General features: G+C 33.2%; 1 protein-coding gene across 2 annotated transcripts in view; it reads right to left on the bottom strand.

The window, feature by feature from the left end:
• The window catches only part of PRKACB (protein kinase cAMP-activated catalytic subunit beta), a 131,635-nt gene that overhangs the window by 5,201 nt on the left and 102,462 nt on the right, over positions 1 to 23,972 (bottom strand). For both annotated transcript variants that reach the window (XM_046645719.1, XM_046645718.1), the window contains exons 5-9: positions 23,177 to 23,259; positions 20,247 to 20,373; positions 19,213 to 19,308; positions 15,633 to 15,755; positions 4,662 to 4,826 (exon numbers count right to left, since the gene is read on the bottom strand). In XM_046645719.1, the coding sequence (XP_046501675.1) occupies positions 4,662 to 4,826; positions 15,633 to 15,755; positions 19,213 to 19,308; positions 20,247 to 20,373; positions 23,177 to 23,259 (594 nt within the window). The remainder of the gene's footprint in view (positions 1 to 4,661; positions 4,827 to 15,632; positions 15,756 to 19,212; positions 19,309 to 20,246; positions 20,374 to 23,176; positions 23,260 to 23,972) is intronic.

Raw genomic sequence — 23,972 nt, 5'->3', positions numbered from 1 at the left:
AGCAATTTAGGATCACCCCTCTGGGAACAATCATCTCTAGAGAATGACTGCACAGTGTGACCTATCCAGGCCACATTCTTCTGTTTCTTGTCTTTCTGCCAGATGCCTTTGACGAGTTCATTGTTCATGAGCACTTGGTCAGAGAATACAAAAGACTATGAAAACTGTTCAAATTTACTATCATTTTTGTACTGTTGTGCACAGTTATAATTGAGATGATATTAAAACAAATGGCTAAAGTACTGAATTATTTCTATTTGTAAATTATCCAGGAATCCCCAAGTCCATTTGTGTTGACAATCAAGATTTGCTGTCGATCAATTTGTCCAATATTACAACCAGTAATTATAGTATGCTACTTCTTGGCAGAGAAGCTGTTTACTACCTCGGACAAGTCAGGTCCTTTGGAAAGCACATGAACTCTAGACTAGCAGTAGCAGTTCAGTTCTATCCCATTTTAAGAATAATTGTTAAAAATACAATACACGATATGGATAGATTAGTAAATGCTAAGAAATAGCAGAAATGTTTATTTCTAAATATAAATATGAAAAGATTCAAATACATCATAAATCTTTAAAATACTAATAAAATGGACAAACTTCAACTAACTCAAATACATCTCAATATAGCATTAATTAACAATAAATATCAATAAAGATACGGGATACAGATGAATTTATACAAAAATATAAATTTCTAAAATTGACTTAAGAAGAGGCAAAAAACTTGAAAAGACCAATATCCAAAGAAAAATTAGTTTGTTAAAATTTCCAAGGAATAAATATATTAGTTTCCCCTTATCTGCAGGAGATACCAAGACCCCAGTGGATGCCCGAAACTGCAGATGGTGCTGAACCCTATGTATACAATGTTTTTCCTATACATACATATATACCTATGATAAAGTTTATCTTATAAATTAGGCACAGTAAGAGATTAACAACAATATTTAATAATAAAACATATCTTAGCAGCCACAGGGTATGATTTTTTTCTTTCCTTATTAAGTTGAGAACTTTCACTTTTTCACTTAAAGGAAGCACTTTATGGCTTTTCTGTGATACATCCGAATTGCCAGCATCACTGCTCTTGAGCTTTGGGGCCATTATTAAGTAAAATGAGGGTTACTTGAACACAAGCACTGCAATACCTCGACAGTCGATCTGATAACTGAGGCAGCTGCTAAGTGACTAACGGGTGGGGGGTGTACAGAGCATGGATTCTCTGGACAATGGGATGATGGGTGGGTCTAGATGGCTAGAGATTTCATTACGTTATTCAGAGTGGCACACAATTTAGAACTTATGAATTGTTTATTTCTAGAATTTTCCATTTAATGTCTTCAGACCACAGTTGACTGCGGGTAACTGAAACTGTGGAAAGGAAAACCATGGATAAGGGAGGACTACTGTGCAAGAGAATTCCTGTTTCTTAAATTTCCCAAAGAATAAAAAAAATGGAAAATTTCCAAACTCATTTTATGAATTCACATAATCTCAGCTCCAGAAAAACAAAAACTACAGGTCAATAAAACTTAAGACCATGGAAGTAAAAATCCTAAATAAAATTTTAGCTAAGTGATTTCATGAAGATATAAAATAGTAATACCCCATGCTTAAATGATGTTCACTTCAGGAATGTGAGGCTATCTCGCCAATGCAATTCATCATACTAATATGTCAAAGAAGACAAACTACTGTATACTAGGAATCAAGGCTATTTCCTTGACCTGATCAAGAATATTTATCCAAGACAAACAGCTAACTTCATATTTGATGGTAAAACGAGAAAGGCATTCTCATTCTAAACAGGAACAAGACAAGACAACTCAACAGCTCTACTGTTTTAAAATATTTTTCTAGACATTCTAGCATACATAATAAAACAAAATGGAAATAAAAGATACAAATATTGAAAAAGAAGAGGCAATGATACCTCCGCCACCTCTGATTGTCTGTTAATAAAATTCAAGGGAATAACAGAAAAACCTATGAAGATCAATAACAGAATTTAGTAAGGTGGCCAATTACAATATAAGCATGGAAATCATAGGTTTTCCCCTATATTCTATTACATTGGGAAAGCAAACACATTCACAATAGCAACCCAAATATAAATTTAAGGAATAACTTTAAGAAATAAAGTAGACCTGTATGAGGAAGGGGGTCCCTAAAACTTCACTGAATGACCGAATATATTTGAATAAATGCAGAAACATAACATGCTTATTATGAAGAATTCTCATGATCTTGGTTCTTTTTAATTTAATATGCTGTAATCCCAATTATGAGCCCCAAATACAGCATAAATATTTGGAAAGACCAATAAACAGAGGGGTTATTGTTTAATGGGTACACAGTTTCAGTTCTGCAAGATGAAAAGAGTTCTGGAGATGGATGGAGGTGATGGCTGCACAACAATGTGAATGCACTTAATACCACTCAACTGTACACGTACAAATGGTTGATAGTAAATTTTATGCTATGTGTATTTACCACAACAAAAAAACTGGAAAAAATATTGAATTATGTATTCTTTTTCATGAATATTTATAAGAATTCCTCACATTAAATATCTAAGTATTTTTAAAATTGAAAAAAACACATTATAAAGCTACATAAATGGTGTACAGTACAAAAATAGATAGAAAGAACTCATAAAAAGTAAAGTTCAGAAACAAAAAAGAAACAGACTGAAATATATAGTAATTTAATATTAGTAAAGGTGGAATTTCAAATAAGGGGCCAAATTATTATTATTCAACAAATACTGAGAGGATAATTGGCTATTAACAACACAAAGAAGTTAGATGAAAAAGCACTAAAAGAAAATATAGATTAAATAAGTCAACCAAATAAAATGGTTTAGTAGGTGGTAATTGTGATATAACAGTCGGAAGCTGAGGGGAAAGTGCAGGGGTGGAGGAAGGAGATCTTAGGTGGTTACCAAAGCCAAGGGAATGGGCTGCAGTGATGGAGAGCACAGAAAATAGAGTGCATATGCCAATGTCAACAGAGGTGCTACCTGGGTGATGGGATCATGACGATTTCAACTTAGTTTACTTAACAAAGTACCTGATTATAACCACATGAAACTTACCTCAACCAAACCAAAAATAAAGCCTGGACCAATCTATCTGATCTTTCTCCCCAAACTACTCTTCCTTTTGCATTCTCTGCCTTAATCCAAATTTTAAGGCTAAGAAAACTGATGCTTTAAAGAGGCTAAATAATTTGGTCAAGATCACACTGCTCATGACTGGATGATCTGGGATTCAGACCGTCTACCTAACCCCAGGGTTCCTGCTCTTTCTTTGCTGCCTTTTGAGGCAGAGTCTTCCTATACCTAAAATGCTCAAAGCATACAAGTTAAGCACATCATATGTAAAATCTATGAAAATCTTATGAAACAACATGTTGTTTAGTGGTTTGGGGCTTCATTTTAATAACCATAGTAAAGGTCTTTAAAAGGGTAATGTGATCCTGGAATTGGGAATTTGAAGAATCTGGAATCAAATATAGGCGTTATTTAGCAGTTGTATGATTATGTTTAAAGTAGTTAACCTTTTTCAGCTGATTTTATTATCAGAAAAATAGGGAAAATGGTACTACCGATCCCACAGGATTACTTCAAAGATTAAAACGTGAAGTTACAGCGTTACTTTCATTAATTATAAAGTACTGCATTGGTGCCAGGAAATTTATAAAAAATAAGTAAATATGAAATGTTTATTTATGAAATCTAAAAATCTGTTTTAAATTGCTATGGACCTTGTTCATTAATTTAATGGTTAGAGAGTTTCTGAACCCCTCTTAAGGGATACAGAGGCTGCAGATCATTCACAGTGTTTTGGCCTTGGTATATTTTCTATTTGCTGCATTTAAAATTTCTTTTAATGCTTTGTTTTTATAATCTTTTATAAAAGATTTAAATTAGAAAAACTGTGCTATTAATACTTAATTAGAGAATTTACTTTTTTTCTAAGGAAATTCACTCATATGCCTGCACACCGTTATTAAATATGGCAAGTCTCTGAAACATAAAAAGTATTGGTTTTATGTAAAAAGAGAAACAATTAAATATATTCAAGATAAAAACACTTTATTCATACAAATTATCTTTAACTTGGCATTTAAGAAGAAAAAGAAGAGCTAAAAGTAATTCAGGCACAGCAAAATCATTTCTTAAATGTCTCAATTTATTACAAAGGTGAAGTGATAAAGACTAAAAAATATCTGATGAATCTGGCAATTAAATGCTATTAAATCTGGCTGTGTGCTAATTCTGGGTAGGAGAATTGATTTATTTACATGTTGTCTTTCTAATGTGGCTTCATATCAGTTTTCAAATGCAAACCCTTAGGACACTGTCTAATATACAGTTACCAGGGTATTGTGAAGAGTAACAGGCAAAGGTAGGAAAAACTGAACAAGGAGAACATTTCAGATTGATGGTCAAAATAGAATGTATGCTTTCTCTGTTATCAAGGAGAAAACATTTTTAAGTTGTGGGTGGTAAAGGTCCTTTAAGTTCTGCACTGGATTAATTCAAAAGGTAAAAAAATAAAAACCATGTGTTAAGTTGAAAATATCTCTACTACACACAATTTAAACACCAACTTGTAAAAAGCTTTTAAATTAAAGAAAGACAAGGCTCACCTTCCTCTGGTAAATCGCAATCCAATCTGTTGTGGCAAACCACTTGTGAGTTTTTATGTCACTCACACCATTCTTTAGATTTCCAAACCGCTTTGTCAAATCCACCTGCAGTAGGTTCCTTAGGAGGTCCTTGAGATCTGAACTGAAGTGTGATGGGAATCGGACCTGCACAAACACACCGCTTGGTGAAAAACACATTCCAAGACTCATGATATTTCTGTTTTGATTTCAGAAAGGGTTATTTTTAAGTCATTATATAAACAAAAATATGTAGTGATGATCTTGAAATACTTTTAACTATACACTTTCATCCCCATAGTAGTCTTCAAGAAAAGAATCATTTGGGTGAACAAGCTAAAACTGTTCTCTTAGGGCCTTGTTCTGGTCATGAACCCTCTTTAAGAACATGGACTCCTCTCCAGAAAAATGTGCCAATGTACAGAAGTTTTCCAGCAATGTCAGAAGGTTCACCTATCTTCAAGAGAGCCTCCCTGGATCCCATATTACAAATCTCTTAGAGACAAATAAATTTAAACTTGTAATTTAAATAGAAAAGGCAGCATATGAAAGATATCAGTATGCACATTTTGAAAAGAGATTATCAAAAAGGAAGTCTAAAAATGATTATAAAAACCCACACTGCCTTCACAGCACAGGAAACCATTTTTCACTTATTAGTGGATGACTTTTAAGCATAATTCTACTATGCAACAGTATAAAAATGATTTAGATTGGCTTAAAAGCATTTTCCACCCCCTAAATTGTGAAGACTTTACAATTAGTTGACTGGCCTCCAGTCTTAAAAACAAACAAAAAACCCAAAATAACTGAAGATGTTATGTATCAGGCACATAGAGGCCTAGGCCTATTTTTAATTTTGTTTTTGTTTAAACACATTCTTCTCCTCTAACTCTCTATTCCAACCTAACTCTGAGTTCTTACCCTTTTATTAATATGGATACTGAAAAATTAAAATGGGTTCTACTACGAGATGAAATGAGAAAGAACAGCTGCATCTATGCCTCCTTCCTTACTTTTTTCTCTCATTATTACCACCCTCTCCGCTATCCTTTTCAACTCATGTTCAGTCATTTCCACTGCCCTCTTCCTCCCAAACATGCAGGTATGTACATGTATACATCAATGTGTGTAAGCACATGTGCAATTTCATTCTAATTCCATTTTCCTATTATGCACACCTAGGCCCCACTTCATGTTCCCACCCCCACTAAATAGAAACCCTATTCTCTGAATTGTCAAGGCCTTAACTCCAAACTAACCATAGACCCCTAAGAAAATGCTTTAAAGGGTTAACAGATCCATTTTTGAACTCCTTGCATTCTTACTTTGGTTCTCTACAAGTGCCACCATCACCTTATAACTTGCATAGTGAGTCATTACATTACCTCAGTTGATCTTCATAATGCATTCATTCATTTAACTATACTGTAGTATTTTTGCATATCTGTCTCCCCTGGACTGTGAGTTTCTGGAGGGAAGGTACTATGTCATTTTTGTGTTTTTACTCCCAGAATTTATTAGATCATTTCAAATAATGTAGTTCATCCATCTGACAATTACTTATTGACTTGCTATGTATCAAGCACTGTTCTAGGTGCTGGACATACAACAGTGAGCAAAAACAGACAGTCTCTGATTTTTTGGAGCTTATACCCTAGTTGAATATGACATACTCAATGAATATAGTATTAACTCTATTCTAAAGATGGAGAAACTAAGATTCAAGGACTTTATATAATTTACCCAACCATTAGACTACAAAGTGGCAGAGCTGGGACTAGAAATCTAGTCTTATGATTCCTAGCCTCATGAATTTTGCTCTTTGTTACACTATCTTCAAACATATAGAACTCCTTAATTTATATTGACTTTCAAAAAGCTCAACATACTTGACATACATTCTCATGTTCTCAAAGTAGAAGTTATTATCATACAAAACTAAGTTCTCTGGGAATTCATAACCATAGTCTTCTGACTGTCACTCTCATGCTATTCTGTAAATAAACCTTTCTCAAAGTGTGGTCCTGGGACTCACTTTCATTTGAATCAACTGGGAGAGTAGGGGATAAAAATGCAGCTTCCTGGGGCTTACTTCAGATGATGGGGGCACTGGGCCTGAAAATCTGAGCTTCTATCTCCAAGTGATTCATATGTACATGAAAGCTTGAGAAGCACTATTTGCAACTCTATTCACTACTTTATGCAGTTTTACTTTTTCTGCTAGTGACAGATCAAAAAAAGTTTAAGGTAAATAATAAGTTAAAATTATCATCATACCAAAGGAAAACTAATATTTGTATCAAATAACCGAAGGCTATTTGAAGGTTGAACAGCGAACAAATGACCAGGATTTGGGGTCAACTCATATAAATTAGCAACTAAAAGCCTTTTGTGTAAAGCCCGGATTATCACAGATTATAAGAGGTTTTATGTTCTCCAAAAAAAAAAGACATGAATTACCACCTTCTCTAGTTTTTACTTCTGACACAAAGGTTTATTAGAAGTTAGGCACTTTGCTAAACAGTTTATATGCACTGACTCATAAAATCCAAAACAGAATACTGAGGTAAGTATGATTATTGTCCCCATTTTATAGGTGATGCAATCGACACCTACGGAGATTAAGTAATGTGCCCAAGATTACAGAGCTAATAAGTGATAGAGCTGTAATTCCAAGCCAGGTATTCTGACTTCAGGTAATATGCTTTTAATTATACAATACTATTTCCAGGATCCGATAACCTCAACATAGTTATCGTCAGGAACCTTATAAAAGACTATTAAGATGAAATTTTCACCTTAAAAATATTTGCTGCACATTTCCGCATTTATGCTAGTTAAGAGTAAAAACTAGAGAATATGGGGTATTCAAAAGGCACGCTGTCTACCTGAAAAATAACACAACGTATCTATATAGTGGTTATATTCTAACTTTGCTAAGATTCCAAAGAAGTAACCTATTTGAAGTAGACCTGTCTTAGTTTAGAATGAACTGTTTCAATGTAACGTGGCAGTTATTCTCCGTTTTATGCTGTTCAGAACAGTAGACAGTAATGTGCTACAAACAAATTATCTTCTGAATTCAGGTAATATGCAATGCAATGCATGAAGAATATACACACCTACATAGTTATTTATTTTGGAATGTAGATAAAGTGATGGTCTTGAATTAGTTAATGTGCGTGTATCTGTTTAATCTTCAGAACAGTGATTGTCAAATGGGGAGTGGTAGTGGGGAGTTGTCATAGTAGATATCAGAATCATTTGAGGACCTTTTCAAATTACAGACGTATCCTCTTCACTTCCACATCACACCCTCATCTTCCCCAGAGATTCTGATAGGTAGCCCACACTCTCATAGTAAGCCATGTGAAGGATGGGAATCTGTCATATTCTTAAAGTATACTGGAGGAGAAATAATGAGAATCACTGTGAAAATATTTTTTCCATGATTGCTCTGAAATGTAATAAGAAATGTGGTTTTTTTGTTGATTGAACTTTCTAAAGAGCCATAATGATTCATCAAATTGAAATTAGCAAAAACCAGAAAATAAACAAAACTGTGTTTTAAATACCTTTATTTATAGTATATTAATCTATAAACATCAAAGATTTCTATAATGGAAGAAATGACTAGTTTTTCCTTCAAAACTGTATCAAAAAGTATTCTTTCTATCACATCAGTTATAACTGCTGTAGAAAGTGAAATCAGAATCCTAGAATATTGGAGCTAGAGGAAGCTTAGCTTAATTTAGTCTAAACCTTCATTTTAAAGATAAGGAATCTAAGCTTCAGGGAGACTACCAACTCACTCAGTTTCATTTTTGGGAAAATAACTTAATCCTCCTGACTCCTACATCTTTGTGCCAGTCCATGATAGGGCAAATAATGTGAAAGTAGCTATAAAAAGCCACATATGGAAAAGAGACAGTCTAAACCCATTAAATCATTAGATGCGAGAGATAAAGTTACTGGAAACTGGCATTATTTAACATGAAAAAGGTGTTTGTACAAACACGAAAGAGGTATTTGTGCAATATTCACTTCCTAAAGTGTTTATTTGGTCTCTTTTCCTTAATATTTCCTGGTTAGGATTCTTTTCGAACTTTTAGAGACCAAGTTACTTCTGAGTTTCCTAATGAAATATTCTTGAGAATACATCTATTTCTACAGTGAAGTATAGACACACAGAACAAGCTTTCAATAACATGGTATGTATCAAAATCACCTGTGATAATTTGAAAAGTACAGATGTTTGGAATACACAGAAGACCAGTTGAATCAGTATCTCTGAGAGTGGGCATCCACTTTATGAAGCTTTTCTTGCTTTGGCACAAACTATTTTTTTATCTTTGGGCAATTCTGAGTCTTGATTTACCAAATACAGGATAAAGGAGTTAAGCTAAATAAAAGTGAACATTCTTGCCATCTCAAAAATTCTACCAAGCTATTTCTTTCAGTAGAAAGAATACCTGGGTTCCAATCCCAACTCCAGTTACAAAATGCTCTATGCTTTAGGGGAACTCTTTTACTTTCTGAGTCTCAGCTACCTCATCCACAAAATGATGAAAGCATATTTCATCTGGCAGGTATGAAAAGAAATTAGGCAATTTTTATGAAACTGCCTTGCATCATGCCTAGTATCTTGTAGGCACTAATTCAATACATTTTTCAACCTTTCTATTAGAATAACATTTTAATGATCTGAAGCTGAATTTTTGAATCAAAGAAGGAACTTAGAAGTGAGCGATATCTATTATTATGTTTTCAGACTACCCAAGGACAGTGTGTGCTAGAAAAGTCATTTGGAGAGTGCAACAAGTTCCTCCTTTCTTCTTGTCGCATGCTCCACTTGTTAATGTATAGAACAAACACTATCTTTTTTCTTATGGTACTTAAATTTGATAGAGCGAGGGAGAAAATGGACAACTATAACCCCGTTTTATAAGGACAGCATTGTGAATATAGCTGATATCTTAAACAACTTTGTCAAATTACATTATGTAAATATGTTAAACCAACTACAAAATTCACTCTGCACTGAGCAAACTCAGCAGAATATTTGTTCTGCTTTCAGTCCCAAATATAAAGTCTTGTACAGTTTGGTTTTAGGAATGACTACTATTTTCTAAAAATTTAAGAGGAGGTTATATCTTCCTCTAAGCAAATCAGTTAATGTTGTTATGGTATCCACACCAGGTGATTTAAATTCACTAACTGGCTTACTGATTATTTTTTTAATTTTAGAAATAAAATAAAACCAAAATCAAACTTGTCTGTGTTCAGCTTAATCATAGAAATCACAAAGCTGATCTCTGAAGAAGAAGGGAAAATTTTTACTGCTACTCTGTAATTGACGGGAGAAAAGATCATTTAACTAGTAACATCATCTCTTATGAATTGGGATAACATTTACTGAGCTTAAATGACTCAGAGAAGTTTGTGCATAGCCAACAAACAATAATCTGTTAATTTCTGTCCACAGCATGTTGGAATAAATTTTAAGAAATTATGCGTCTAAATTAGGTACAGTTCTAAGAAATCTACAATCCTAGTAAAAAATTTATCTAGCGAAAATGAGCATATACATTTAGTTAATTTTTCAAAAGGCATAACAACTTTTCACGTATTAGGTTTCCTATAGATATGGTGCCAAGCTCCGCACTGCCTCATAGGACTTGGGAAAACATCCATCAACATGGATCCTATGTATAAAAAGAAAGATCTAAGACATTAAAAAAAATACTTATAAATATTAGTACCATGACTGTGGGCTCTCTGATCTCTTCTCTTACCTATGCAGAAACAGGGGTAGATATAGCAAATCCAGATGGATACAGAGGACTATTACCCACCCCATCTTCATTCCCTCCCCTGCAAAACAAGTTGCAATCCTATGCCCATAGGATTGCTAGAGTTGGGACTGTCTCAAAGCAGGTATTAAGCAGAATTTTAAATGATCACAGCAAGGTATAAAAAAAAAGCCCTGGGTTTTATGCAAATGGTAAAACTGCTTTTGTATTTTATGAAAATGACTACTGAGTTCTCTAAGTCTCTTTAACTATAGCCATAGCCAAACAGAAAATGGCATTTTAATTTCCTGAAAAGCATTAACAATAGCATTTTAGAAAAAGTATAGTGGTACATCTGCGCATGTGCACGTTATTAAGGAAACAGAACATGTGCAGAAAGGAGATAATACAGCAGGCCTGAGACTGCTACCCTTAAGAAAGGCTTGCTTGCAAGTTTGGCCCTTGGCAGGTATCTGGGAACTGGAATAGCAACAGTTCTTCACACTGATGTGAAACTTTCCCTAAACAATACGAGGGGCTCACTGTACCTACACTGTTTGTACAAACAATATGGTTTCTAATAAACATCTGCTTTTGTTCTGGGAGTCTGGGATTTTGGTATGTGCTAGGTAGAGGGTGCATATGCGATCCCAATAAAATCCTTGGGCGCTGAGTCTCTAATGAGCTTCCCTGATGGACAACATTGCATCCATGTTGCCACAGCTTGTTGACGGATGAATTAAGTGCCTCCCCTGTGGAGACTGGGAGGACTCTTGGAAGCTTGTGCCCGGTTTTCTCTGGACATGGCCCCACGTGCCTTTTCTCTTTGCTGATTTTGCTTTATATCCTTCTTGGTAAGGTACCTTACCATGAAGGTACTTGTGACAAGGTAAGGTATTTGTTCCTTGAGCATTACTATATGCTGAACTCTGTCAGTCCTCCTAGTGAATCACCTAACCTGGGAATATTCTTGGGGACCCAGGACACAGAGGGGAACAGCCATTTGCCTGCTAATCAATCACCCTTCATGTGAATGTGAATTTCTCTTCAGGAAAAAATTAACTGACTCTTTGATCATTCTGTGTATATATATGTTTACAACTTTATATTGAGTATAGTGTCTCAGTGCACATTTTTGGTGCTCATTAAAAGTGGAATAATATTTACTTTATACATAATGAAGCTAGGAATTTTTAAAATTACATAAGGACCCTAAAGTTATTATTTCCACAACAGCTGTTACTTGACTGCCTTATTTGCAAGTATCATTTTTGAACACAATATTAACTTTTATATTTCTAAGAGTAATGCAGCCAGATAGAGTTGCTGTGGAAACCATAACTGATTCTCGTCATAGAGTATATGGCACTGAGTTATGAATTTAAAGACTATATACAGAAACTCAGCATATGTATTGCTAGGATGAGGCATAGTTAATACAAGAATTATAAGACTTTTCTGTCAACTATGCATTTCTAAAGCTGAACCTTAATATTGTATGAATAATTTGACATTTAAATACCACCTCCTCTGTTTTTTAAAAGGCACAATATGTGTAGGAGAGAATCTAACAAGCTGATTGATCAACTATCTGTGCATTTAAAAATACCAGCTTGAGTTAAAATATTGTAATAGAGAAAGTACTTAACCTAATGTTCAAATATATGTACTTTAGTGAATTAGTAACTTTGTTAAATATTTTAACTTTGATAAGTCCTGATATGCATAATCTTTATAACATGTTTCAGGATAGGAAATATAATCAATATAAATGTTGCATAAAATAACATGCTTTTAAAAAAATAAGTAAAAACAATTCTGAATGAAAATATACTTGTAAATGATATATTGTATTATTAAAATGATTAAAAATTTTAAATACAAATATAGGGTCTGTAAGAACAAAATTGGATTTTTAAGCAACTAAAAAAATTTAAAAACTAGTTAGTCTCCAATTTGGCTTTTAGCTAGTGACCAGAGAGACAATAATATTTTTGTAATGTGGATAGAGATACATTCTAGTTTGGCTGTGAGTGTTGAAACAGATGGTTTTATTGGGAAATGGTGAAAATGATTTATGTTCACATAATACAGATCCTAGTGATCACTTAATAGCAATGTTCTGCTTTCATTATTCTACTTTAAATGAGTAAAGGGAACAATGGATGAAAATAACTTTATGTCCACTGTGGGGAAAGATAATCTGGTATGTTTAGTTAAAAACAATAGCATACCAAACATCTTATCATATTTCTATGTAAATGAAGAAAAAAATCAGATTTTGTGACGATAAAATTTTATGTTGTACTTTTTAAGGTAAGTAGGATTTAAACTGTGAAGATTTTAGAATATATGCAGATTTAAATTTTAAGCTAATATTGGATATAAATGTTAAAGCTTGATATGAAATAAACATATTTCATAAACGGCTGAAAAGAATTTTACACAATGTAGAATGATTGGCAAACAAAGGCCAATTCGTACAGATGAAGATATATTCACTTTAACTAAAGCAATTTTTCTAAGCAAATGAAATCTAGTTATGACAGCATCCTTGTCAGAAAATTTGATTCCTTCTATGAAGTTAAGTTTAACTAAAAGCAATATAGTAAAGATTTAGGAACTTTGTAATTACCTGTCATTAAATTATTTGAAACTATTACTATAATTTCTGCATTCTCAGTCTCTGTATTCGTAAAATACAGTAGTTACCCCTTATCATCAGGGGATACATTTGATGACCCCCAGAGGATGCCTGAAACTGTGGATAGTACTGAATGCTAAACATACCATGTTTTTTCCTATACATACATACCTAAGTTTAATTTACAAAGCAGGCACAGTAAGAGATTACAATAACTACTAATAAAATAGAACAATTATAACAATATATTGTAATAAAAGTTATGTGAATGTGGTCTCTCTCTCCAAATGTCTTACTGCACTGGATGATACAACGCCTACGTGATGAGATGAAGTGAGGTGAGCGATGGAGACATAGGGGGTAGTGTTAGGTTACTACTGACCTTCTGACAAGATGTCAGGAGGAAGATCATCTGCTTCCCGGCCATGGTTGACTGTGGTAACAGAAACCGTAGAAGTGCAACTGCAGGTAAGGGGGGACTATGTGCTTCTCTCATGCAGTGATTTTAAAGGATTTTAGTTTTTTCATCACTCTTCATATGACCTTTCATTCTTATTCTCTCTTGAGATTTTATATAATCACTTCTCAAATTCTTAAAAAATAAATTACTGCCTTGTCTACTAATATTTTTTGATCTTTTTGTTCATCTCAAAAGTTCTTTTACTGTGACTTTAACATTCTGCAATGTGAAAACAATTAGAATGATAAGAAACCTGAAGCCTAGAGATCTACAAATGTAACAAGGGCAGAAGTGATGCCTAATGACCTAAATATTTCATTCTGCCTTTCTGTATTACCTTAGTGTAAATCAACACCTAACTTAGTTATCTGTAAGAGGTATTTACTTTTTACCTTTGACATAGTTATGTATATATTCTTTAGTTAGTCCCCTAATTTGTGAATACTGCCTTAAAACTTTCCCCATAAAATGCAGTAAAATATAACTGAAAATCCTGTGATCCCTGTAGACTGCGTATGCACTAGGAGATACGGAACAATACTGTGTTGAGATGTGGATTCTAGGTGGCTAAATAGACTCATTCTATTGGTGCTTTGTTCCTACAGCTCAGCTATGCAGCACTGAAATCTGGGTCTTGGTAAAAATGATAAATTACTACATTATGGACCTTCAGGGTACCTTCTGAATAGCTGACATTTTAAATTTTAAGTTCATGGATGCTGAGGGTCGGCTTTCACACTAAATGTAAAGCATGAACCTGGCTGAAATAATAAGGAAAGACTTCCTCTCTCTCCTTCCAGGTTCTTTAGCTTGATTAGGCTAATCCCTGTCAAAGGTCACAAAATACGAAAAAGTCAATTACATCACATCTTAGGGTAATGTCATGTCAAGACTGATGCTCTGTTTCCTGGTCAAATTCTAAATGGGGCTGTGTGATCTAAAGAAAAAAAAAGACACTAACAGAGTGTACATGTAGGCAAAGGAAAAAGGGAAAATAAGGAAAACATCACTTCTCATATCATAAATGCACAGAAGGCCTCCTGAGAATTTTTAAAAGTCTACTGTTTCTTTGCTACACAGTGGAAAGACTCAGACTCATCTCTATGAAAATTGACTATAGTATTTTTAAGAAAGATCTGAGATATGAACAAAGGAAGAGTGAGTGGCTGACTTTAAACAAAATACTTTGGAAACAAAATTAGGGATTATAAATGCAAAAGAAGGAAGGTTTACAGAGTAATTACAAAATGTAAGATTATGACATAGTAAATCTATTCATGTTTAAGAAAAATTAATGTTATTTCCATATTTGCTAAAGATCAATGACAATTATAATCACAATCAATATGAACAATTGTTTACATAACTTCTATGAATTTCCATCTTAAAAAGGTCTTATCTATTTTATATTTACTTCCAATTTTGTGGTGTTTGACATAATTTAAACAAGAATTCTCTCTGGAAAAAGCAAGGGCATATAAAAATAGCTCCTAAAACTTCTCTCCAAGAATATATCCACATAAAACAACTAACAATTTTTATTTATTTGAAGGAATATTGAGAATTAGGACTATGATCCTGTGTTTTGCAAGTGATTTACAAAAAGAAAACTGCTTTATATATTTTGCTAGTTTCTTTGTAAAAGTGCCCTTTTTTCTTTTTTGAGTAACATTAGCACTGAGCTAACATTCGTGCCCATCTTCCTCTACTATATCTGTGGGACGCCTGCCACAGCATGTCTTGTCAAGCAGTGCATAGGTCCACACCCAGGATCCAAACTGGTGAACCCCTGGCCACTGAGGCAGAATGTGCGAACTTAACCACTGTGCCACCGTGCTGGCCCCTGCCCTTTTTTCTTAAGAGACTTCAAGATTTAATATTTATGCTGTTCTCTTAAATGAATGCTAGATACAAGGGCAGCAACTATAGATATTTCTGTATTTTTCTCAATTTACGGTACTACTGTGATGACATCAAAGGGTTTCAATCCACAAAGCTTCAAATTCATTATAGAAATAATGAATATTAGAAGAATAATAAAATGTATTACTCACCTTTCCAGAAACAATCTTTTCATAAATTTGAATTGGTTGATCTGCAAAGAACGGGGGGTAGCCAGCTGCCATTTCATAGATTAACACTCCTAAGGCCCACCAATCCACTGCCTTATTGTAACCCTAAGATAAACCAACACCAAATGTCAATTACTACTTAATTTACTCAGAGGAGAATGAAGTCACAGATGATTTGAAAACGATCTTCAAGCATATGAAATGTTTTAAAAAGCAGTTACGAGGCAGCTATTCAGGACAGAATAAAAAAATGAACAAAATGCATCAGGTCAGATTTGAATTAAACAAAGGGGAGAATTTTCAAATATTGGAATTGGATATTAGGAAGTATTAGTAAATCTTATTCCTAAAATCATTCAGAATATTATAGACAATAAAATATCCCCTATTTAATTGGGACAATTTAGTTGTTGCTCAATAATAGGAAGGGAGTTGGACTAAATTACATCTTAAAGTCCATTCTGAGTCCATAATCTCATGAATCAGGTTGTCGAGAGCATACTTAGAAAGGTCAAAAATTTTGAAACAAAATAGTAGATACTGGACTTCATAGTAAATAGTGGAGTTGACTTCAAAATACTCTATACTGTTGGAACCAGGAGGATGAATATAGCAGGGATAATCCTATCCATTTCACAGGATCTTATGAAAGCTAAAAGTTTAATTTGGAACCTAATAAATGTAAATATTGAAGTATATTTTACTTTAGCTATCATTTTTTTAGATTAGAGATGTTTTTGTTAGAGATGTTTTGTTTCTCATCTCTAAAAGGTATACAAGAAAGAAAACTAACTCCTGGGGTTTTGTGAGGGCTTTATCAAATGAAAGGAAGTAATGTGTATAAAAAGCATATTGCAAACCAAACATAGAATTCTAAGGTTATTTTTAACTGGGTTTTTTTTTCACATTAAGCTTACTAAAATTAAGATTTAGAAGTATTCATAAGGAAATAAAAATAAAATATTAGCATGTTTATATAAAGTTTGTTTTCAACTCTGGGCAGTGTCAACTGGCACAAAAGATTATAGGAAAAAAATACCCAACTTGATGCACAGAAATGAGCTGAGTTGTGGCCAGATCTTTTGGTCTGTCCTCAAATGTTTCCTCTACCATCACCACTCCCCATATTCCAACCTTTTGTCAAACTTTTAGCTTTACAACCTATTTTATTTTCAAATTACTAGCCAAAATATAATACTATAATATAGAGATTTTCTTTTTTTTCCTGCCTCTGTATGTTTTTTAAAAGGAAGAGACCAGTATAATAGGAATAGCACTTTGTTTTGTTAATAGAAATGGGCATCAATTTTGCTTTAGTTCTTTTAATTCAACTCATTAGCAATGTCATTCATTACAATACTTTTACTATAATCCTTTTCCTAAACTTTGATTTCTATGTTTCAGATTGTGTACTAATGTTTATAATAGATATGCCAGATACTTTTAATATCCTAGGTATAAAGAATTAAAACAAACCAATAAGAAAAACTAAATTACAATAGATAAATAGGCAAAGGACATGAACTAATAATCCATACACATACACAGCAAAATACCAAATGACTATTAAGCATTCAAAATCTAATAATCAAAGACATGAGACTTAAAATAATGAGATATCTTTATTGTCTAATAAAGTAGTAATGATTTTTAAAATAAGAATACCCAGTGCTAGAGAGTGTAATGAAACAGGTACTCTCATACACTGCCTGTAGGAATATAAAATGTTACAGTCTTTTTGGAAAGCACTTTGGCAATATGTATGGAGAGCCTTAAAAAACGTTCATACCCTTTGACCCAGTAATTCCACTTCTGAGAATCTATCCTAAAAAAATGGAAATGCGGAAAAAGCTTTCTATACAAAGATGTTTATCACCGTTATTTATAATAGCAAAAGAAAAAAAGAAAACCTGAATATTTAACAATAGAAGAATGGCAAAATACTTTATTTTGCAAATAAGCCATTAGAATGAGTTTGCATGCTTATTATTATTCAAGTGAAAGAAGCTGAACACAAAATGGTAAAATTCACTATATCTCAACTATGATAACATGCATGAAAAATATATTAAAATATTTTTTTAAAAAAGGCTGCCTCTAAGTAGTGAGATTATAGGTTTTTTGGATTTTTCTTCATATTTTTCTGCATTTTCCAAATTTTATACAATGAACATCTATTACTTTTATAATATATATACCTTTTTAAAAGTTTTGGTGCTTAATCTGTCATATTACTTGTTAAGTGTAATTACAGAAGAAATGCGTTAACAGCAATGATATTTAGATTATAAAAGACTAAAAGTTGTTGGGGCTGGCCCCGTGGCCGAGTGGTTAAGTTCGCACACTCCGCTGCAGGCGGCCCAGTGTTTCGTTGGTTCGAATCCTGGGTGCGGACATGGCACCACTCATCAAACCACGCTGAGGCAGCGTCCCACATGCCACAACTAGAAGGACCCACAACGAAGAATATACAACTATGTACCAGGGGGCTTTGGGGAGAAAAAGGAAAAAAAAAAAAGAAAAAAAATCTTTAAAAAAAAAATTAAAAATTAAAAAAAAAATAAAGTTTAAAAAAAAAGCTTCTTTGTAAAAAAAAAAAGACTAAAAGTTGTAGATGATTTAAATTATGAAAGACAATGAGAGGAAAGCTGAAAGAAATCTTTTATTTTATTCTAACACTTCTATTGGTTAGCCAGATTTCAATTATTCAGGAGTGGTTATTCAGTTTGTAAATATTGAGGCACATGTCACCCCTTTCTTTGTCCTTGCTCCTTTTTGTGCCCAGTTATTGTCAGTTTCTTCTTCCTAACTTCCTCCAGAAATGGATGGCAGTAGAAAGGAAAATAAATGAAACCATCCTTGTACACAAGATTACAAATTTCTCTCACCACATTTTCAGTGTTTGAAAAAGTAGAACTGTCTTCAATGAGACTAGAACTATTCAATTGATGTAATATTCCTATTTTTAAACTAAAATAAAAAAAAAAAACCATACATTTCTTTCATTTACGTGGTAAAGTTAAAACAAAAGAAGAAGTGACAACTTAGTACACATCATCTTTAGATTTGCCTCTTGGCGTAACCCAGAGCAAGGCTTCCCTGTCCTTCTGTTATTGGGAATAATTATGAAAATTATTTTGCCTTCAAACCATGGATCTTTTTTTTTCTTTTCTTTTCTTCTGTATCTATATGAGATGATGGATGTTAACTAAACCTATTGTGATATTCATTTCACAATATATGTAAATCAAGCCATCATGCTTTAAACTTATACAGTGATGTATATCAATTGTTTCCCAATAAAACTGGAAGGAAAAAACCATAGATCTAGAGGTCAAATTTATTCACATTATTTCTCTTAGATCCAGAGCTAAAATTGACAGAAGTTATGGGATTAGTGGTAGACTCTAAATAATATATTTTTTAGTAAAAATGCACAGATTTAAATTCATAATTTAGATGAAATAAAAATATAAAATTAGATCAATAAACTTTTTATAAAAGTCCACACTGATGCATGCCTTATATTTCTGCTTCATACATAATGACATCATAAACATACCTTGCTGAGGATTATTTCTGGAGCTAAATATTCTGGAGTGCCACATAATGTCCAAGTTCTGCCTTTAACTCTTTTGGCAAACCCAAAGTCTGTGACCTATAAAAGAAAAAAAATTCTTGTGAACATTTATTATTTCACAATAAATATATTTATTGTACCAAAGTTGAAAGATAAAAATCAGGGTTAAAATTAAAACTATGGAAAAAATTAAGTCAACGTAACTGGGACTAATCCATGAAGGCCACTATTTAGTGAATGAAAGTTCAAACAACCCTGCTGGAGAGAACCTTTCCCTGACTCCAACAAAGAAACAAATGAACAACAACAAAATAAAGGTAAAAATGAATAGTTTTAATAAAAATGAAGCAATGCTAGGAGTGTTTCTTAAGTCCAGCATGTCCTCTGCTATTAATTACATCATCAGAAGTGCAGAAGCATCAACAGGAGAATCTATTAACAGCTGTGTAAAAAGGATGCTCCCACTCTATTAATAGTGGAAATGGAAATAAAACACTGCCACCAGTCCAGTGTTGGTAGCCAGGGCTCCTTTGGCAGCAGCATTGTAATGTTAAGGAGCATGGACTCGGGGGACAGACTTTGTGGGTTCAAATTCTGACTCTCATACTGCATTTGTGACACTGCTGTGCCTTAGTTATACCAGCCTTAAAATGAGGATAACAATAGTACTTATACTTCATAAAGTTATCAGGATTAAAAGAGATGATCCACGTAAAACACTCAGAATAATGCACTAAATGAGAGGTCACAGATTTAGCTATTATATATTTATTTACGCAGGAGCCTGTGTTTAGTTCACAACTATAGATTATGGAAGATACAAACAGGTTCTACCCTTGATGAGATTTTTGCTTCTCTGTAATAATGGCAGAACTACAAGCTCAATTTAAGCTATTAGGAAGAAGTAATTGCCTTCCTCAAAGAAAAATCCAATATTGGTAGTTGGGGTTAAATAAATACAACTTCTTACCTAGTATTTTCTCAAATATATTATACATAATGCATTCAAATCATACCTGGATATAACCTTGGTGGTCAATTAAGAGATTTTCAGGTTTTAGATCTCTGTAGATGAGGTCTAGTGAATGGAGGTACTCGAATGTTAGCACTATCTGAGCTGCATAGAACCGTGCATGGGGTTCACTACAAAGAAACAAAACATTGATTTTCTGTAAAATGGGTTAACACACAGTAATTAGCAGATTATACAAAAAATTTAATATGAGGTAGATGTATTTTGGGAGCAAAAAGTATTTTTTCTTTTAAACGTATGTAAAAAATCTGGTTAGTTTCCAAATATTTACTAAATCTCGAAATCGTTTTCAAACAAAGCTTTGATATACTTAGGGGGCAGCATATGTTGAAGAAAAACATAACTCTAAAATAGTCATCTTATTTTAAGCTATTATTGCCCATATTAGAAGATATTGGTTTTTTATAATTGTTTCTGATCTCGAGACTGACCCAAATGTGCCAGTTAGATTGTCTATCAGGCCACTGCTACTGTTGATAGACTCCATCTACCTTTCTCACAAATTTCAAGTGCTTAAAGAATTTCACTACACAGAAGCTATTTAACTGTATTAATCTGCAAATTTAATGCCATTTTACCCAGGCTATTCCTATTATAAAAATTATATATGCTCATTATAGAAAAAGTATCACAAAATACTGATGAAGAATAAAGAATTGCCATAATCCCATCCAGAAACCATGTATACAACCCTGGTGTGTGAATTTCCAAATCTAGTATGCATGCCTACAGACACACACAAACATAGGTATAATCTATAGATTTGTGTAAACATGTACAGTTCTTGCATGCACAGATTAGATCAAATGATAGATCAGTGTAATTTTGATGCCATATTCTGAGTATTACTCCAAAGGATGTAATGATTTTCTAATTTGAGTTTCCATTTCATCTTCCATTATATACACTGAATTCTGCTAATCTGCCTGACAAATTGCAATGACTTTCAGATTTATGTCCTCAATGAACAACATTGACTATGAATAGAATTTCCCTCAAGATGGTTGGAATGAGTTTGATCTGATAGCACCAGAAATAGAAATTCCAAAAAAGATTATATATGCTGCTCTTTTTGCTTATCATTATTTCCTAGATCCTAGTCTGATACATATCAGGTATTCAGTAGCTATTTGTTGAATGAATGAATATGTAAAGAAAACTACTTTTGGGGGGCAATATTTTATAATACCCTTAGAGTTTCAGCCACCTCCCAAGACTGTAAAATCTATATCATATATCCTATGACAAGGAATGAAGGCAACATTGTAAGGGAAGACTGGAAGCGTCATCCTGGTCACTGAAACATTTATCCCTAACCTTGGAAACGTTTGACCTGGGAGGTCTCTTCCTATTTTTTCCATGCATCTGTAAATATAGGATACACTTAGCATCTGATACTTATAAATAAATATAAACTTATCGTAATGTATATAAATACAAATTTATTATCATAAATATAAGATGCACTCAACATTTTATATTTATTTCCACATTCTGGTGTTTGATTGGAGAAACACAAACATTACATAGATCTATGATCAAACTGTTGAAAAGTGTGAGCAAAATGTTCTATAGGAGGATTTAATGCTGCAGCAGCTTTGAGTCTAGACAGCTGCTGTTTAAGTAGAGAATCATAACGACGCCACTGACTTTGATTAAAGCCATGCTCAACAATAACAGTATTCTTGCTGCCTCAAAGTTTCTAAGATGAGAGTTAGCAACCTTTCAAGCATACATGTAGCATGTGTGAAAGGTCATAAAAGACAGTGTCTCTGTGAGTTATTTCCATCAACTTGCTTTCCTCCTACTACCAGGTCAACAGAAATAAGAGTGGGGGAGTTGCAAAGGAAAGAAGTTAGTAATTATAGAAAATGGACAAAACACCCTTTGAAGATGGGTTTAGGTGTGGTAATTCATTGTAAAACTTTGAATTATCACAGGGCAATACGAGGATCCCGGGCATGCTTGGACAAGGGGTGGCAGGAAAGAGGACAAGAGGAGGTGAAAGAATATCATTAAAGATAAACAGAAGTTACTTTGCATTAGCACAGTGCCTGACACATAATAGGTGCCCTATACATATTAGGTGAATAAATGAATTTTGGCTTAAGGCCTCAGGTTAACCAAAATAACTCTAATGTTGGCCCATTACTGAATACCATTTCCTGATAATCCAAGTCTATCATCTTTTTATGAATCAAATTACCATCATCGGTCCGGTTTCAACTCATACTTATGTTTTAATCATGCCAATGTATAATGTACTGAATGAAGCTGGAACTGCTCTTGATTTCAGCTTTATTCTATTAATGATTATTCATGAACAGTAGCAGCTTACAGGCTATTACACACAGGTAAGGCTAACAATCTATAACCTATTTCCATCGCTGTGTGACCTTATTAGTAATAACCTAAAGATAAGGTACAAACTGTTTTTAAATTACGTACATATTTTTAAAACTCAACATAGCAACAGCTTTAAGGAAAATCAAATTTGTGCAAAAGAAACTTTCATAATCTCATCCCTACGATACATTATCTTTTCTATATATTCCTTTCTTATCTTCATCCTTACACAAACCTCTTCCCCAGAGTTGTATTATTAATGCTTCTTCAATAAATACTGGTATGTTTAAATTTAATTAATTTTTGCATTATCTGGAAATTTTTCAAATTATGGACCCTCACAATACCTACCAATGGTAAAATATTTACATTGGTATCATGGTGCTTTTATTTGACTTTTAAAACTCAGTATGGTGTGGCCTCATTAATATTTCCATGTAATTCTTCATATAGCTAAAATATTACTAAATTAAATAAAATAAATTTTTAGCACTGACAAAAACTTGAAAAATTGCATTAAAACAAACACAGCATACAAAGATGTGAGAAGGGTAAAGTGTTAGTTACCTGAACCTTCCAATTCTTCTTAAATGTGAAAACATTTCACCCCCGGGGACATATTCCATAACCATGTATAAATTAGAATTATCCTATGAACAAATAAAAAGGATAAATTAAAGTTATGAAATTTAGATTATTTCAAGAAAATATTTTATGAAAATACCATGTTCAAGTAGAAAAAGACAAATATAAAAATCTATCTGACAGATTACTAACTGCTCTAACTTTTCTACACTGAGGCACTCATTTTTTTCCCCCTAGTGTTCTTGCCACAGATTAATCTGGGATTGTTGCTGTTCCTACTCTTGCAGGGAACAGTTAACTCCTGAACAATTAAACACTTCAGCAATGACTTGATGCTCCAGTTTATGCAAAGGAATAACAAAGTTAAAAAAATATGAAAAAGTTACTCAGAATATTTACATTTTATGTATTAAATTAGGTCATAGAGACTGACGATTTTTAACATCATCCTAAATCAAAAGAAAAAGGTTAAAATATTTCATATAGCTCAATATTGCAGAGAGATGAAAGTATTACTCCAAAGAGCTAAAAAGCTGCCAACTTAAAGAACAAATCTTGTGCAACTTTATGAGACACTTGAGCAGAGGGCCAAAGACCGTTCTGCCTCATATAAATGAAAAGACTAGAGCAAAAATTACTAAGTAAAAGAAGATGGTGAGATTGTGGCAAACAAGGTTCAAGAGAAGAAAAAGGTATGTGGGTGTATTCATGTGCATGAGTGTAAGAATTGCTTAATAAGATATCACTATGGATTCTGATAAATTGAAATATTTGCATT

This window comes from Equus quagga, chromosome 18 (genome assembly GCF_021613505.1).
Source record: "Equus quagga isolate Etosha38 chromosome 18, UCLA_HA_Equagga_1.0, whole genome shotgun sequence".
Classification (NCBI taxonomy): Eukaryota; Metazoa; Chordata; class Mammalia; order Perissodactyla; family Equidae; genus Equus; species Equus quagga.
This window is presented reverse-complemented; position numbering and strand designations above follow the sequence as displayed.